The sequence below is a fragment of the Anolis carolinensis genome, chromosome 2, assembly GCF_035594765.1.
Source record: "Anolis carolinensis isolate JA03-04 chromosome 2, rAnoCar3.1.pri, whole genome shotgun sequence".
Classification (NCBI taxonomy): Eukaryota; Metazoa; Chordata; class Lepidosauria; order Squamata; family Dactyloidae; genus Anolis; species Anolis carolinensis.
The window spans coordinates 94,573,380-94,590,318 of record NC_085842.1 but is presented as its reverse complement, the minus strand read 5'-3'; the positions used below and the strand labels follow the sequence as shown (position 1 = coordinate 94,590,318).

General features: G+C 40.2%; 1 protein-coding gene across 1 annotated transcript in view; it reads left to right on the top strand.

Annotated features, from left to right (window-relative positions):
* Window positions 1–214: 214 nt before the first annotated feature.
* Window positions 215–16,939, top strand: part of galnt10 (polypeptide N-acetylgalactosaminyltransferase 10) — an 86,766-nt gene continuing 70,041 nt past the window's right edge. Inside the window, exon 1 of the mRNA XM_008114777.3 lies at window positions 215–580. Within this exon, the coding sequence (XP_008112984.2) occupies window positions 383–580 (198 nt within the window). The 5' untranslated portion in view covers window positions 215–382. The remainder of the gene's footprint in view (window positions 581–16,939) is intronic.

Genomic DNA, 16,939 nt, shown 5'->3' with positions numbered 1-16,939 from the left:
CCTCTTCCCCTCCCTGTGGTTTCTGAAGGGGGGAGTCTGAGGCCAAGACCATTAGCAGGCGCGAGGAGGGGGGGTGTTCGGAGCCGGGAGCCGCCTCACGCTGATCCTTCCACGCAACGGGCGGCAGGGGTGGGCGTGACCTGGCTGGAGGTGTGGGCGTGGCCGCGCGCGAGCCTCCCCCTTCCCTTTCCCCCCTCCCCCTTCCCCTGGCTGGCGCCGGGACTGCTAGTGTCCACCCCTCCGGAGCGGAAGTGGCCGCGAGACTGACAGGGCTGACGGGGCGCTGGCTGGCTCATTTCCCTCAGGAAGCCAGCCCGAACGGAGCGGAGAGGAAAGTTGGGCGCTCTCCTTCCCTCCCTCCCTCCCCTCCGTGTTGTCTCGGATGCGGCGGAAGCAGAAGCGGCTGCTGCAGGCGACGGGGCTGGCACTAGCCGCCCTCGTCTTTCTCCCCAACGTGGGGCTCTGGGCGCTGTACCGGGAACGGCAGCTGGACGCCGGCGGCGGCGGAGGAGGAGGAGGAGGAGGAAGCAGCGATGGAAGAGATGGAATTGCAGCGGCCGAAGTCCGAAAGGAGGCGCAGGTGAGGGACAGCATCTTCGCTCTCTTTCCCCTCAGAAAAAAAATATCCAGCGTTGCCTCCAATGAACCCGACCTCCTTCTTCCCCCTTTTCTTAGAGGCAGAAAGGTGGTTGCATCTAAAGGGCGGCGGGAATAAGGTTGTCCCTACATCTACACCAGGCATGGGTCAACTTGGGCCCTCCCTCCAGGTGTTTTGGACTCCAACTCCCACCATTCCTAACAGCCTTAGGCCCCTTCCTTTTCCCTCTCAGCCTAGCGGAGGGCCCAAGTTGGCCCATGCCAGATCTACACTGTAGAATGAATGCAGTTTGACACCACTCTGAGTGCCATGTCTCAATGTTGTGGAATCCTGGGAGTTGTAGTTTCACAAGGGCCGAAACAAAACGAACTTCAACAGGGACAAATGCAAGATACAAATGAAATGCACAGATACAGATTGGGGGACACTTGGCTCAATGGCAGTATGTGTGAAAAACATGAGGCAACAGTGTCATGCAGCAGCTAAAAAAGCCAATGGGATTTTGGCCTTCATAAGTAGAAGTCTTGTGTCTAGATCCAGGGAAGTCATATTACCCCTCTATTCTGCCTTGATCAGACCACACCTGGAATCACAAGGTGTCCAATTCTGTACACCGCAGTCGAAGGGAGATTTGACAAGCTGGAAGGTGACCAGAGGAGGGCGACTCAAGAACAAGCCCTATGAAGAGTGGCTTAAAGAGCTGGGCATGTTTAGCCTGAAGATGAGAAGGCTGAGAGGAGACATGATAGCCATGTACAAATACATGAGGGGAAGTCATAAGGAGAAGGGAACAAGCTTGTTTTCTGCTGCCCTGGAGACTAGGATGCAGAACAATGGCTTCAGACTACGGGAAAGGAGATTCCACCTGAACATTAGGAAGAAATTCCTCACTGTGAGAGCTATTCAGCAGTGGAACTCTCTGCACCAGGGTGTGGTGAAGGCACCTTCTTTGGAGGCTTTTAAGCAGAGGCTAGAAGGCCATCTGTCAGGAGTGCTTCGAATGCAATTTTCCTGCTTCTTGACAGGGGGTGGGACTGGATGGCCCACGAGGTCTCTTCCAACTCTATGATTCTAAGGTCTTTAACCTTCTCTGCCATGAGCCATGGTATGGTGCCTCACCAAAATACAAATCCCAAGACTCCATAGCATTGAGCCATGGCGGCTAAAGCAGCATCAAACCACATTCGCTCTACAGCAGGCACATACAAACTTTGGCCCTCCAGATGTTTTGGACTGCAACTCCCTCAATTCCTAACAGCCGGGAGGCCAAAGTTTGCCCATGACTGCCCTACAGTGTAGGTGCCTCCTAAGAGAAAGCGAGAGAAGCGTAGTGCATTGTGAAGGGGCTGTGGGAAAGCAAGGACAGTCCAAAATGAAACACTGGTTCCTCAGCATTCCTTATCCAGGATACAAAAATACCCCCCACAAGCATTACTCCTGCATAAGTATTTAGAGCAGGGCTTTCCAAACATTTCATGTGGGCTGCAAGCTTTTTAAACCTGCATCATTTCACAATACAGTAATTGAGTCTTACTAGTAAATCAGTTACTTTAAACCAATCCCTTGTAAGAGATACGAACACATGTATAACTGTATTTGTGAAATGTATGGGGACGCACCATATCTAATGAAAGACTTAATTTATATTTTAATTGGAAATATATGATATGATACATTGCTTATTTCAAGTTTCTCTTTATGTTTACGCAGCAGCTGACACACTTAACATGTTCCAACACACAGTTTAGAAAGCTCTGATAGAGAGGATTGAGCCTTCCTCATGTTATAGGTTGAGCATCCCTTATCCCGAATTCCCAAATACTCCCAGATTCAATATTGTCCCTTTGGAGAGAGTGCCGCCTTCCCTTTCTGATGGTTCACTGAACAGACATTTTGTTTCATTCACAAAATTATTTGAAATATAGCGTGTCTAGAATTATTCATGGCATGTATATGAAGTGTATATGGAACATTAGTGAATTTTGTGTTTAGACTTGGGGTCTTGCCTTCAAGGTATCTTGTTATGGACATACATGTAAATACAGATGTTCCAAAATCTTTCTGATCTCAAACATTTCACACAAGGGATAGTCAACCTGTGCTGTATCCCAGGTGAGGAGAGTTGCTATAGCAGTCACAGAGGCCATTCTTTTGGCTGCACCTGGGAATTTTGCTTTACCCTCCAGACAAACCCATCTTAATCTCTGTGTTTAACAGATTTCTGGTGCAGCTACACAGCAGAATGAATGCAGTTTGACCCCACTTTAATTGCCATGGCTCAATGCTGTGAGATCCTGGGAGTTATAGATTTACAATGTTTTTCGCCTTCTCTGCCAAAGAGTGCTGGTGCCTCACCAAACTACAAATGCCATCATTCTATAACATTGAGCCATGATGGCAGTTCAGGGGGTGTCAGACTGCAGTGTAGATGCGAACTCTGTTCCAAAGCTGTGCTCACAACACCTCTCGGCCTGTGTTTTTGGAGTCAGTACCCTGTCGCATCAAAGTGCGATTTGTGATCTGATTTAACTATTCTACTCCTAGGAGTAAAAAAGGTCTGGAGCTGGAGAGTTTAAAGCATGTCTGTGTGTATTTCTTTGTCTTTCACAGTTTTGTTTTCTCATCAGATGGACTTATATGATGAACTTGCAAATGAGCGAAGTACTGTATTTAGATTATCTTAGGTGGTCTGTATAAAGGGTTCCTAAATGTTTCTTTTCCATAAACAAAAGGTTGACCTCTTTGTCATTGTGATCCTTTGCAATTAAGAATGATTAGAGTAAAAAGAGCATGACCTGCCACTGGTAGCTAAGCTTCTTAGTTGTTACACTGCCATTGTTCGGGTCACCTGAGAGCTAAAAGTATAGGGTTTCAAACCTGTACATATCCAACATGGAAGCAAGTGCCTGAAGAAAATGATACTTATACCACACTTTGTTAGTCAAATGCCACAAAAAAATCCATTTTAATTTAAGGGCAAGTCTTGTTACTATGAATGAGGCTTATCTCTGAGTAAGCCTATATTACTTAGTTTGACTTGCAGGTCTTTTGAATACAGGAATATAAAAATATTACTGGGGTATCCTTTCATAGTTTGTAAACCAAGCAAGATCTTTACGTTATTGGGGCTGTAGGAAATACTGTAGCCACGCCTTTTCATTCAGGACAAAATGTCATGGAACACAAATATTCATGCAGTGCTGAAACAATAAGCATTGAGCCTTAGGACTTCATCCCATGGTCTTCGGGCTTGGGAAACGAAGCCCCACAGGAGTCCCGCAGAGGCCATCAGATGACGTAAGGGCACTTCAGATGGGACTCCATTGTGCTCCATTTTCCAAGCACATGGAAAGTGAGCCCGAAGACCTCTATCAGGAGTTAGGTGTCAATAGACCCCTGATAGAGAAAGACAGGGTAAATCAGAGGAAAGACGTGGGATGACAGTGAAAGGACGTGGGATTGATAGCCATCCCAGAAGACTGGGAAAGATGGGAGGGAACCAGGTAAGACATTTACCTCCGCTTTCCCCCCAACCATGTGATAACATCCTTAACAATATGCACAAGTACTGAAAGTTCCTACTGGCACTCCAGTAATCATGTAATTGTTCTATGCGATTATATCATGCCTCTGATTTTTCCCTTCTGTTCTCACATTTTATTAGCCTTCCAGCCTCTCTGATATCCAAAATAGTAGTAATATTAAAATTACTATCTATAAACTGTTTGTAACTAAAGCATAGGCCCTACCCGCAGGCTAACAGACTGAGTTCTCATACTGAGCAAAGGATAAGTTGCTAGTGTAGACTGAATGACTAGGTTAAGACAGTCAATTTTTACTTATAAAGCCAGGATAGTCACAAGCACTGTGTCATCCACATGTAACAGCTGTACTCTCTCCTCTCACAAGGAACAAAGCAAGCCACGAAAACAACTGTGGCTTTTTGTTATTACCAAACCAGAAACTATGATTGATGCATTTCAAACAAGACAAGATTTAAAACTGATTTTAAACATGGAATTAAAATTGGTTTATGTACCTTGTTTTCATGTAATGAAAGCATGCCTTCCTAACTTGTTCTTGTGTTCACAGTTCACGCAATGGGAAGAGTTAAGCAACTGCAAAGGCAATGTGTTTGAGTCTAAGTACCATCCATATCTTGGCTGTTGAAACTGAGTTAAGAGTTTAGTCTGATTTGTGAAGGAAAGAAAAAGCACTACAGTGACAAAGGGAAAGAAATTGAAAGTCTGTCTCTTGTCTTCTTCCACTGTCTTCCTGAACATGCTTATGCATGTTTCAACCTTCTTAATGGGCTCTATAGTTTGCTGCAGTTTGGGAGTGAAGAAATGTAACTTCCTAATGTGCTTGTATTTTTTTCTGATTGCACAAATATCTGTTGCCTTTTTTTAGTAAATATACCTTGCCTAAGAAAACCCTATGAAATTCATGGGGTTAACATAAAACATACAACCACGTTGTTTTGGAAAAACTATGAAAATATTATCAGTTTGCAATATTCTTTGGGATACAATTTAGTTTTCAAGTGAAGAAAATTTTTGAGAAGATCTACAATACTGGACAGAGATGTGAAGCTAATCCTAAATGAAGTTGCCTTTTTGCTGAAGGACCACATACATAACTTGGGCTTTCTCCTGAATTTGTTGCTTTATATGGAAACTGGAGAGACCCTGCTCGTGATCCCGCCTGCGTCGCAAGTGCGGTTGGTGGGGACACGAGACAGGGCCTTCTCTGTGGTGGCCCCCCGACTCTGGAACACCCTCCCCAAGGATCTCAGACAGGCCCCTACATTGGCAGTCTTCAGAGAGAATTTGAAGACCTGGCTGTTCCAATGTGCCTTCCCAGATTAATAGGAAATCTCCAATACCAAGTCCCATAAGCACTTTATTAGAACTAAGATCGCATATCGCACTCTGCACTTGCCCTATAAGCCTTATATATCACCTGTCACACCAGCACTTTTAATCTTGTACCCATTACTCTGGCCCGGCCCAGTTCTATTGTGTTCTAGCGTATTGTTATTTCTTGTGGTTTATACTGTTTTAATTGTTCTAATTTGCCTTTTGTTTGTATTGCTACATTGTGTATTGTGGCCTTGGCCTTTGTAAGCCGCATTGAGTCCTTTGGGAGATGCTAGCGGGGTACAAATAAAGTTTAATAATAATAATAATAATAATAACAACAACTCGGGTGATGCAGATGCCTACTTAAACTATTACCATCTTAAGATGTTTTACCTGTGCCATTAAATCTTGCATTAATTACATACAGGGTTGGCTCCTACAATGTACTTTCATTCAAAGATGAAAGCTTCAGCTACTAAACAGTATAGCTGCTAGATATAATTAGGGACTGAGATATCAAATTGTGAACTAGTTTTGCACCAACTGTGCTAGTTACCAGAGTGTTTCTGGGCAAATTTTAGAGTTTTAAATTGGTATTGAAGAAAGTGGTTTTGCTCTGCAAATGATTACATAGGAAACCAGTTTGAGACCTGGATGGTGATTGATTACACAAACCACGGGGCACTGGTGCTTTCTTTCTCGAGCTTTTGTGGGAATTTGTTGTCTGGCCATTGCAATTTGAAGCTAACACCAAACTGCATTAAATGTTCAGTGTAAACAAGGGTTCAGTCAGAGTTTCACAAGACCAAAAGCTGGTTCCTCACAACTCTGTCTGCTCCTGCCACCACCTATGCCATATTGATCTTCTTGCTGCTCATTTCCTTCCACTTAATACATGCTGATATACAGTGTTCCGTCACTACTTCGCAGTTCACTTTTCGCGGATTTGCTGTTTTGCAGTTTTTCAATAACTCTAAAAGACTATGATAAATGATAAAAAATTACAATTTACAGCCTAAGGAAGTGAGGAAGGAGAAGCCAAAGGGAGAGAAAAGGAGTCCAAGCGGCAACAGGAGGAGAAGGAGGCGATTTATCAACACACAATTAGTTGATAAAGACTTAAAATAGTGTATAACTACTTAAACAATGTATAAATATTAAAATAAATATAGTGTCCCTACTTCACGGATTTTCACTTATTGCAGGTGGTCCTGGAACCTAACCCCAACAATAAGTGAGGGAACACTGTATTCCAGAAGGCTTAAGAAAAGTTAATCTGGTATGGTTAAAAGCCTTCCTGAATTCAGGAGTCATTCCCAACATTGACTTTCAGAAATTTGTGCTGAAATAGCAGCAGACCTAGCTTTAAGCAGTGCTTCAGGAGTGCTGTATAACTTCCCGGCATCAGCTTCTCTTGTGCACAACCTATATGGCTCCTCAATATCCACCTGAAATGGGGGGAAAGAAGCAAATAGATGACTAAAATGCAGATGATTCTAATGGAACATCAGATCTAGCCTATGATGTGATAAAGATCCTTTTCATGTGAGCACTAGAGCAGTGCATTTTAAAATTTGGCTTGGAGGAGTGGTAGACGAACCTCCAGAGTATGCTGAAAGGTACTGTAAGAGTCACATTAGTTGCATCAGTACCTGGACTCAGCACTTAATGCAGTTTTTTTAATGAATGTGTCTGTAGCACTGTCTAGACCAGTTGTGTTGGATTGTGTCCATTTGCAAAAGCACGAGGATAAATCTTGATTGGTAGATTCTATACTCAGCCCTTGTTCGGTAGGGACATAATGCCTTTGTAAAATAAGGAACTGTTCTAGCCTCTATGAAAAGCCATACCCTGTTTCCCTGAAAATAAGACAGTGTCTTATATTAATTTTTGCTCCCAAAGATGCCCTATGTCTTATTTTCAGGGGAGGTCTTATTTTTCCATGAAGAATAATTCAAATTTATTGTTAAACAAATAAATGAACATTTATTGTATACTGTACAATAGCTGTCATCACAAACCAGTATAACCAGACAAACTGTGAATCATATCAAGAATTTCTTGTTATTACCATTGTTTCCATGTATAACAACCTATGGAATGTACATTTACCAATCCTGCATACTCTGGTGTTCGGCAGGCATGCTTCCAAACAAAAACTTTGCTAGGTCTTACTTTCAGGGGAGGCCTTATATTTAGCAATTCAGCAAAACTTCTACTAGGTCTTATTTTCAGGGGATGTCTTATTTTCGGGGTAACAGGCTATTTCCATTTTTGAGAGGGAAAACCAAGGCTTTAGCCAGACAATACTGACAACTATAGGCGGTCACTAACATTCTCTTCTTGGGCAATGTGATTGAGAATGGTGACTGGGAACTTGAGTTTAGTGATCATCTAGATTACTGGTTTCCAATATTGATCTGCAAATACGGTAGAGTCTCACTTATCCAAGCCTCGCTTATCCAAGCCTCTGGATAATCCAAGCCATTTTTGTAGTCAATGTTTTTAATATATCAAGATATTTTGGTGCTAAATTCATAAATTCAGTAATTACAACATAACATTACTGCGTATTGAACTGCTTTTTCTGTCAAATTTGTTGTATAACATGAAGTTTTGGTGCTTAATTTGTAAAATCATAACATAATTTGATGTTTAATATGTTTTTCCTTAATCCCTCCTTATTATCCAACATATTCGCTTATCCAAGCTTCTGCCGGCCCATTTAGCTTGGATAAGTGAGATTCTACTGTACTTTTGAGCTACAGCTTCAGGATCCCTGTTTATTGGCTATCCTAGCTGGGGTTTCTGTTCATTTGGATTTGTGAACTGCTCTGCAACATCTATTTCAGTTGATTTTCACAAGTGAAATAAAGGTAAAAATTATCTTGATGATCAGGAAATATGTTCATGAAATAAAAGTGGGAGAATACAACCCGATTTTTATCTTGGAATTCTCAGAAGCTTTTGTTACAGTAAACTATACTAGGCTTCTGGATAATCTAGACCAGGAATGGGAGGCCTTGTTTAAAAGCAGTTCTGCTTCTGTTTCAATTGTTATTTCTGAAAGGCAGTGTTGGAGAATTACTACTCAGTCACTGAGTAGTCTGTCACTGGGTTTCTCTGGGATTTTGTTCTTTTTCTCATGATGTCTAACGTCTATGTGACAAGAGATCATCTGGAAATGTAATCTGGTCAACATGCAGATGTCACCCCACTACACAAACAAATGCTTCATCTCTTTCATCAGCTACTTCTGAATGAATGATTAGGCATGGTAATGTTCTTGGATAAGGGCAAGTATACTCACACACAGTCTAGAAGAGATAGACACATGCTTAGATAAATGGTTTTAGTATATTTTCCATGGAGCAGCAATCCCACTAAAAGATCAGGTTTCTAGTCCAAGAGCTCCTTATTGATCCAACATAGCCATGGGAGGCTTAACTGGCATCTTGGTTTGCAGTGGTTTTTAAAGCAAAACATATTTGAGTGATACACCATCTGCACATCATGGCAGTTAGGCCACAACTGATAATTGGTGTACTGTTAAAAATGGTTTGAAAACTATTGTTGGTTATTTTGGTCACACTACCGCCTTTGTAACACTAACTTCTACACTATTTCCATGCTAACTTCAGTGTGCTGGTATTTTTGGTTTTGTAAAATATCACTTTCTCCCATACCTGAACCTTACATTCTTACTACTCTGATTGCCTCAGTGAGATGAGATGATGAGGATTTGCAGGGAGGTTCACATGGTGGTGTCTGCATGATCTTTCTGTTGTTTATTAAGAACATTTTATTTTTCCAGGGTTGTTATAGAATATGTTGTTTTCCTCTTGGGCCTCTCAGTTCAATATTTGTATTATAATTTTACATTAATATTATGTTTATGTGTGCTTATCAGCCTCATAAAAATGTATAAATTAGAAATCATTTATATATTTAACATTTCAGTTGCACACTAAGATCTTAACATCTGAGACAAATAAAGCATTTTTCCTTTGTAAGAATTCTGGACTCTTATTCATAGCAAGAGTCCATTTTAATATATATTCAAAGCTCCTTCATTCTGCAGTGGTATATGAACAGAGTGGTAGTATTTAATTACTAAAAGGACTACAAAAGTGTTTCCTTGTTGCAGGATTAGTTTATTACTGGCAAAGCTGAGCACAGTAAGATCAAACTTATAATTAATAATGTATTTTCAGCTTTTTTCTCTTATTAAGAAAACATTTGTTAAATTATTACTGCAAAGCTATGACTAACCTAGTATGATTTCCTTTTTTGAAAAAAAAGTATTCAACCCTACAAATTCACAGTTACCATAAATCAAGATTTGTGGCTCATTGTAATAAAAGCATTTGTGGAGTAAGCAGTGTGTATTGGTATCTTTTTCATTCTTATAACCCTTACCGATGGAGAATGCAAACCGAGTTCCCTTTTGTTTTATTAAACTTTTTTGATGTTCCCAATTTATTCAGGAACAAATCTCAGTGTATATGTAGTCTAAAGCATTTAGATGAAACTTACATTTAATGCAAGCAATATTTTTAAGACATTGGTTTGGATTCTAAGCCAACTAAGGAAAGTTAAGGCCAGGAAAGTTTCCTCATATTCTTTCTCCTTCAGCGTCTCCTGATGAGCATCTCTCGGAGGATCAGAATGGCCTTCTGATCAGCATGGGGTGGAGAAGAAAAAACTGTCCTTCTCTGAACTTTCTTAGGCGGTCTTATTCTGAGATTCAATCTGTTATATGTATTCTTTTAAAAATAAACAACAAGGTCATGATTGTTCCTCATACCAGTACAATCTCTGTCTATATGGCAGAGTATCCCTTAGTTTTAATAGATGGTTCCTTAGTTTTTTCAAATAAGAAAAAGAAGAATTATATGGATCATGGACTGTCTCCATCCAGTCTTCTTATTAGCGCAATAAAAATTATTTAAGCATTTCATATAACTTACCCTGCCTTTTGCCATGCCATTGAGAAAAATTCCACTTTTTGGAATCACTGTGTTAGGGATTGTTGTAGTTTATTTGTTCACTTGCTCTTGGTGACCTCGTGAACCAGCCCACGCCATAGCTCCCTGTCAGCCGTGGCCATCCCCAGCTCCTCAAGGTCAAACCAGTTACTTCACATATAATATCCATCTATTTTGTCCTTGGTCTGCCCCTCTTCCTTTTTCCTTCCATTTTCCCCAACATCATTGTCTTCTCCAAGCTTTCCTATCTTCTCAGGAAAAGAGAACGTCCAATTGTAGGATGTGAAGCAATCCTTTAAAACGTATTTGGATGAAGTTTCACAGAGAAATGCATTTGATGAAACAGCAATTTTCACAGTCAGTTCCTTGTTTGCTTTATTACTTACGTTCTTTTGAAAGATAATACCGTGGAATTGACATGCTCATGAAAATTATTTTGAAAAATTTATAAACCAATGTAATGTAGTGGTTTGAATGTTGGACTGTAAACAGAATTTAAATTCCCATTAAGCCATGTAAACCCAGTGGGTGACCTTGGACAAGTCATACTATCTCATCATAAGAGGAAGGCAAAGACAAATCTAATCTCAACAAATCTTACCAAGAAAACCCCATGATAGAATCACAATCAGTTGGAAAGGACTCAAAGGCACACAACAATAAATACCTGTGTTGTCACCAGTTTGCCTAAAAGAATTAGCTACAGTAGAGTCTCACTTATCCAACATAAACGGGCCAACAGAACGTTGGATAAGCAAATATGTTGGATAATAAGGAGAGATTAAGAAAAAGCCTATTAAACATCAAAATAGGTTATGATTTTACAAATTTAGCACCAAAACATCATGTTATACAACAAATTTGACAGAAAAAGTAGTTCAATACGCAGTAATGCTATGTAGTAATTACTGTATTTACGAATTTAGCACCAAAATATAATGTTATATTGAAAACATTGACTACAAAAATGTATTGGATAATCCAGAACGTTGGATAAGTGAGTGTTGGATAAGTGAGACTCTACTGTACTTGCTGTGAAAAAGTGGCTGACTGAAGTCAGATATACTATGCTAAGCTTCTCAGTTGGGGAATACCATCTTCTAGGAGATGTGATAGATGCCAAAATTCTTCTCATTGTAGTGCCCGGTGAAAGAGTGGTTGTTCACTAAAACCTTTGACACCTCACTGATTTTAAAAAATGCTCTTATGGACATGGTTTTATAACGATGATGCAGGAATTTTACATGTCATGTATTGGTGACAATCCCCCTGCCCCAATGATCAAACATGGTAGTTGTGCATGCATGGTTCCCCCAAGAGAGTGATAGAACATATTTTATAGATGGAGTGACCCATAGTTTCTCATGTGCCATGCTTTGTCAAGAATTAAACACTTCTAGAGCAGCAAAGCACTATAATATTAGTGCTTTGAGGTAATATATGAAGAAAGAATGGCGCAACTACTTAGCTATTTTATTTGTCAGACATCAATTTGTAAGACAGATTGTGGGGTTTTTTGATAATTAAAAATGTAACATCAGACTTTAAATAGAATCTTGTTTTTCACAACTGGTTTAGACTTTCTGTATGGAATTGAATCATGCTTTTTTGTAGGAAAGGATAGAAGCTTAAGTGTGATTCTCCCAAATTATACTTAGCCCTGCTTGAAACTTTTCATAGTAACAGCACAATTCAGGAATGCTGAAAAGGAGATGAAGGATAAAGGAGATGGAAGGAAGACTTTGTGTAAGGAGGAAATTTTTTTGTGAAACAGTTGAGGTTATTTTGTGCAGCACTCCAGACACTTTCAAAGCTGTTTGACTTAACCATTGCTTATCCATTCATCAGCAAACGGTATTTATACATGGCTCTCATGTCTCCTTTCAACCTTCATTCTGTAAGTAAACAGACCCCCAGCACTTTAAGATGCTCCTCAGAGGGATTATTCATCCTTTCAGTTGCCCTCTTTCTCTGGACACCCTCCACCTCAGAATCATTATTATTGCTATATTATTATTATGAATATTACTATTATTGGGTTGCTGTGAACCATGCAAATGAACAAAACCTGGCATCCAGCATTACAAAACACTACAACCAGGACAACAAATAAAGAACAACACTCAGAAAACACGGCAATTCTAGACAGGAAACAATCAGTGCCAGATAACATCTCCCAACAAATGAGTTGTTGGCGAGAAAGATGATGTGGTATGCTAGACTGAGGCATCGGTACCCTGACCACTGTTTGGGTGGAGTGGTGGGGTGAGTCCTGCAATTCGCCTTCAGACAAGTGCTGAGGGGAGGACTGAGAGACATCACAGGCTGCTGGGCTGGTGCAATCGGCGAAGACTTTCTTGACGAAGTCGCCGAGGAAGAAGGAACATCTCTCCTTGAGGAGGTCGAGGAGGAGGAGCGTTGAGTCATCCGCCTTTTAGCCGGCGGTTGTTTAGACGGGGCCCTCATGGATTTGCTTGTTGTTGGAGGAACTGCTGCTGAGTCAGATAGAGCCCGACGAGATTCTTCTTGGGCCCTTTTAAAAGCGATTTTCATCGCCAAGGTCGATGGAGGAGATCCCGGGGAGAGGGGCATGGCTACCGCCAAAATTTCAAACTTTAGCTTGGAAGAGTTTTCCGTTGGAGCCCGCACAGGCGCAGTCTCTCCATTGGTGTGAATTCACAGAGTACACTCGAAGAAACATGGTTACAGGTAAGCAACCTGTCCTTCCCCTAGGGAGGAAACAGATAGGCTTTGAAACGACAAGGCCATTAAATGCTAATTTCCCTCTTTTCTCTGGAGACCTTCCACCTCAGAGTCGTTGTTGTTGTTATTATTATTATTATTATTATTGGGTTGCTGTGAACCATGAAAATGAACAAAACCTGGCACCCAGCATTACAAAACACTATAACCAGGACAGGGCAATTCCAGGTAAGAAACAATCAGAGCCAGCTCACCTCCCAACAAAGGATTCCCCCAGGGAGGAAACAGCCAGGCTTTGAAGCTGCAAGACCATTCAGTGCTAATCAAGGTGACTAATTAAACATTCATACTTGCCTCCACAAACAAAAACCCACTTAGGTTGATGCCACAGCAATACGTGGCCGGGCACAGCTAGTTATAAATAACAGCATCGTTGAGTGACGTCCCTTATATAAATGGCACATCAAGGATTGCTTTTTGGATTTTCCGCCTTGGAATATTTTCATACCATGAATAGTTAAATCTGTGGATCTCTGGATATGGAAGGCTGACTGTAATGTGCTTGTAGAAATAATATTGACAATGTGTACCGTACTCTGAAATCCAATTTTAAGAAGTCTGTCATTTAATGTAAAGTATAGTAGCAGGTATGCTTGCTTTATAAACAAAGGAGATTATTAAATGCATGATGAGCCTCTTACATTTGTAATGGAATTCATTAAGTAGACTATTTAAATTTAAATCTTTTAAATAGAGCATTAGAATAAAAGTTGTCCCACAATAAGATATTTTTAGTGCACTGGCAAAGTGTTTAGTCACTTTCAGTAGTAAGTGTGCCTTATTTACTCATGTAAAAGTCAACTTCATGTGTAAATCAAGGACAGATTTGGGGGACAATATTTTGACTTTAAAATGACTCGTGGGTAAGTCTAGAGTCATTCTGTAGAGAGGGGAAAGCATCAATGCCAACTCAGGGCCAGCTACCGTGTTTCTCCGAAAATAAGACAGTGTCTTTTATTATTTTTTGCTCCCAAAGATGTGCTAGATCTTATTTACAGGGGATGTCTTATATTTCTATGAAGAAAAATTCATATTTATTGTTGAAAAAAATGAACATTTATTATATACTGTACAGTAGTTGTCATCACAAACCAGCATAATCACACAAACTCTGGATCCTGTCAAGAATTTCTTGTTACAGTACTATCATTATATCCATGTAAAACAATCTATGGTACATACATTTGCATGCTCTGGTGTTCTGTTCAGCAGGAATTTTTCAAAACAAAAACTTTGCTAGGTCTTACTTTCAGGAGAGGTCTTGTATTTAGCAATTCAGCAAACCCCCTACTAGGTCTTATTTTCAGGGGATATCTTAATTTTGGGGAAACAGGGTACCCCTGACTGCCACCATTTCCTGGTCCAAGCATTCAGGAAGGCCAGAAGTGGTGCCATGCTGGAGAGAGGGTTTGTGTGTGTGTGTTTTGGGGGGGGGGGGTGTTCAGTGCTTCTTTTAGGTTCTCTCAGGATGGACTAAGATCTTGTCTTTTATCACTCAGATAATTTATTTTTTGACAGAGTTAAGAGATAGTACTCACACTGACCTGTGGATAAGTTGACCTAGTTTTTTGTGTTGGTTTTTGACTAAAATTTCTATACTTATACATAGGGCACTTGGAATAAATAAAGTCTTGGTTTTTACAGTTTATTGCCTTATGGGGCAGCTCACTAGTGTTCTTGAACCTCCACTAGATCACAGAAAATGTACCAATGTTGCAAATGACAAACTACATGATTCATAGAATTCAAAGTCTTTCATTTGTTTTTAATTACACATGGGAGTTTCCTGTTACAGATTGAGTTTCTTTTACCCAAAATGCTAGGGGCCAGGTGTTTGGAATACCTGTACATGCGGCCCCCAAATTCTGTAGGTTTGTTCTTAAGTTGAATTTGTATGTAATTTGGAACAAGTACATTTTTAAAGTGTTACACCAGCCATATATTTCTTTGGATAGCATAGGGAAAGGCTAACACCCACGTGGTGTTTGTTCTGCAGTCTGTGCCCCTGTTCACCTCACTTTCTCTCCCTATGAGAACTGGATTGTGAAAAATTTGACTTGTGGAACAAGGATTGGTGATAAAGCTTCAGTGGAGACATCTGTTCTCCATGATAACTCTTTCAAAAATGAATTTCCTTCCTAAGGGGTAGATTTCTCTCACTTCCTGTTATCTTACCCCCGTTCTTAACTATGAGTAGTTTGTAAGTCAGATGTTTGTAACTCGGCAACTGCCTGTAGTTGTGTGTATGTACATAATGAGATCACTTGAAGATGGAAACCAAGTCCAAACACAAAATTAATGTATGTTTCATATATAACTTATACACAGTATTTAAAAATAATTTTATCCACAAAACAAAGCTTTTCGGCATTGAACCATCAGAAAGCAAAAGTTTCACTATCTCAGCCACCCATGAGAATAATTCTAGATTGTGGGATAATTCATAAATCCAAATATGAGATACTAAACTTGCATTTTTAAACACCAAATTCTGAATTCATATTCTGCTAACTGGAGATACTTTTGCCAGAGAGTGTTTGGATTCAATGTCCCATGAGGCAACTTCCAGCTCTATAATTTTATTATTCCATTCACATCATTTATCTATTTTAATCTAAATATCCATTTGACAGTGAGTAGCATGTATTATTATGGTAGACAATGATAATAACTGGCAATAGATGGCAATAATTGTTTGAGACTTCAATATTTATTACAAGAAAAGAAATGGAGGCTTACTGCTTATGACCTTACTGCATAGGATTTTGTGTGTGGCTGAAATAACCTTATTCTTCAGTTACTAGAAGTTTTCATTGCAGAGCCTGTATGGGGAAAGCTGAGGCAGATAGCATTTAGGCACTGTTGTGGTGCTTCTGTTCTGTTCTGTTAGTAGTACAATAAGGTTTTGCTTTTTCTTTAAAAAATGTACTTTAAACCAAGAAAATAGTGTGCTACCTACTCTGTCAGAGTGCTGGCTTTGTGCCACAATTCTTCAGGGCTGTCAGGACTTCTAGACCAACCTTGGGACCAAAGCCTGTCTCTTTCAGGCCTAAGAAACGTGGCCCTGTGCACCCCTCCTCTTCACCGTGTCTGTGTCTACCTGGTGTCAGCAAAGTCAGAGTTTGAGAGGCAGTGAGACCAATGCATCTGCCATTTGTTCCATCACAGGGTAATAATGAAGCCGTGATGGACATGTAAATGCTACAAACCCTGGGGCATGGTAGTGTATAGGAGATCTACATTCTCCCTGTTCACAGGAACAGTTTTCTTTTGACATGACCATTGTGTGAGAGATGTTTGTGCCTGTATGTGTTCCGCATGAGCAACAGCTTTCTAGTGCTGTGGAGCATTATTTAGAGCACCATTGATAATTCAGCTTTGCCCAAAAATAGTTATAAGACGTTAGAGTTTTGTGCCCTAAAGCTTTGTGGCCTATGGTCATTTTTATCAAGATAGAACAAAGTTTGATTTGTGAATACCCTTATAAATGCTGTGAACATGAGTTTGAGGTTATTTCAAATTCTTTCCTTTGTTTTACTCACGGCAGAGTCTGTGTATCTGCCTCTCTGTATTCATTGGAAGGCAATGTACCAGGTAATTTCTTATACTATAATGATGAAATCACCAATCCTTTTCATGCAAAATTTTATTTTTTATTGCTTTTGAGTTATCTCTGAGGTATGCGGACTCTAAGGGGAACCTATCACATGGTTTTCTCAGCAATATTG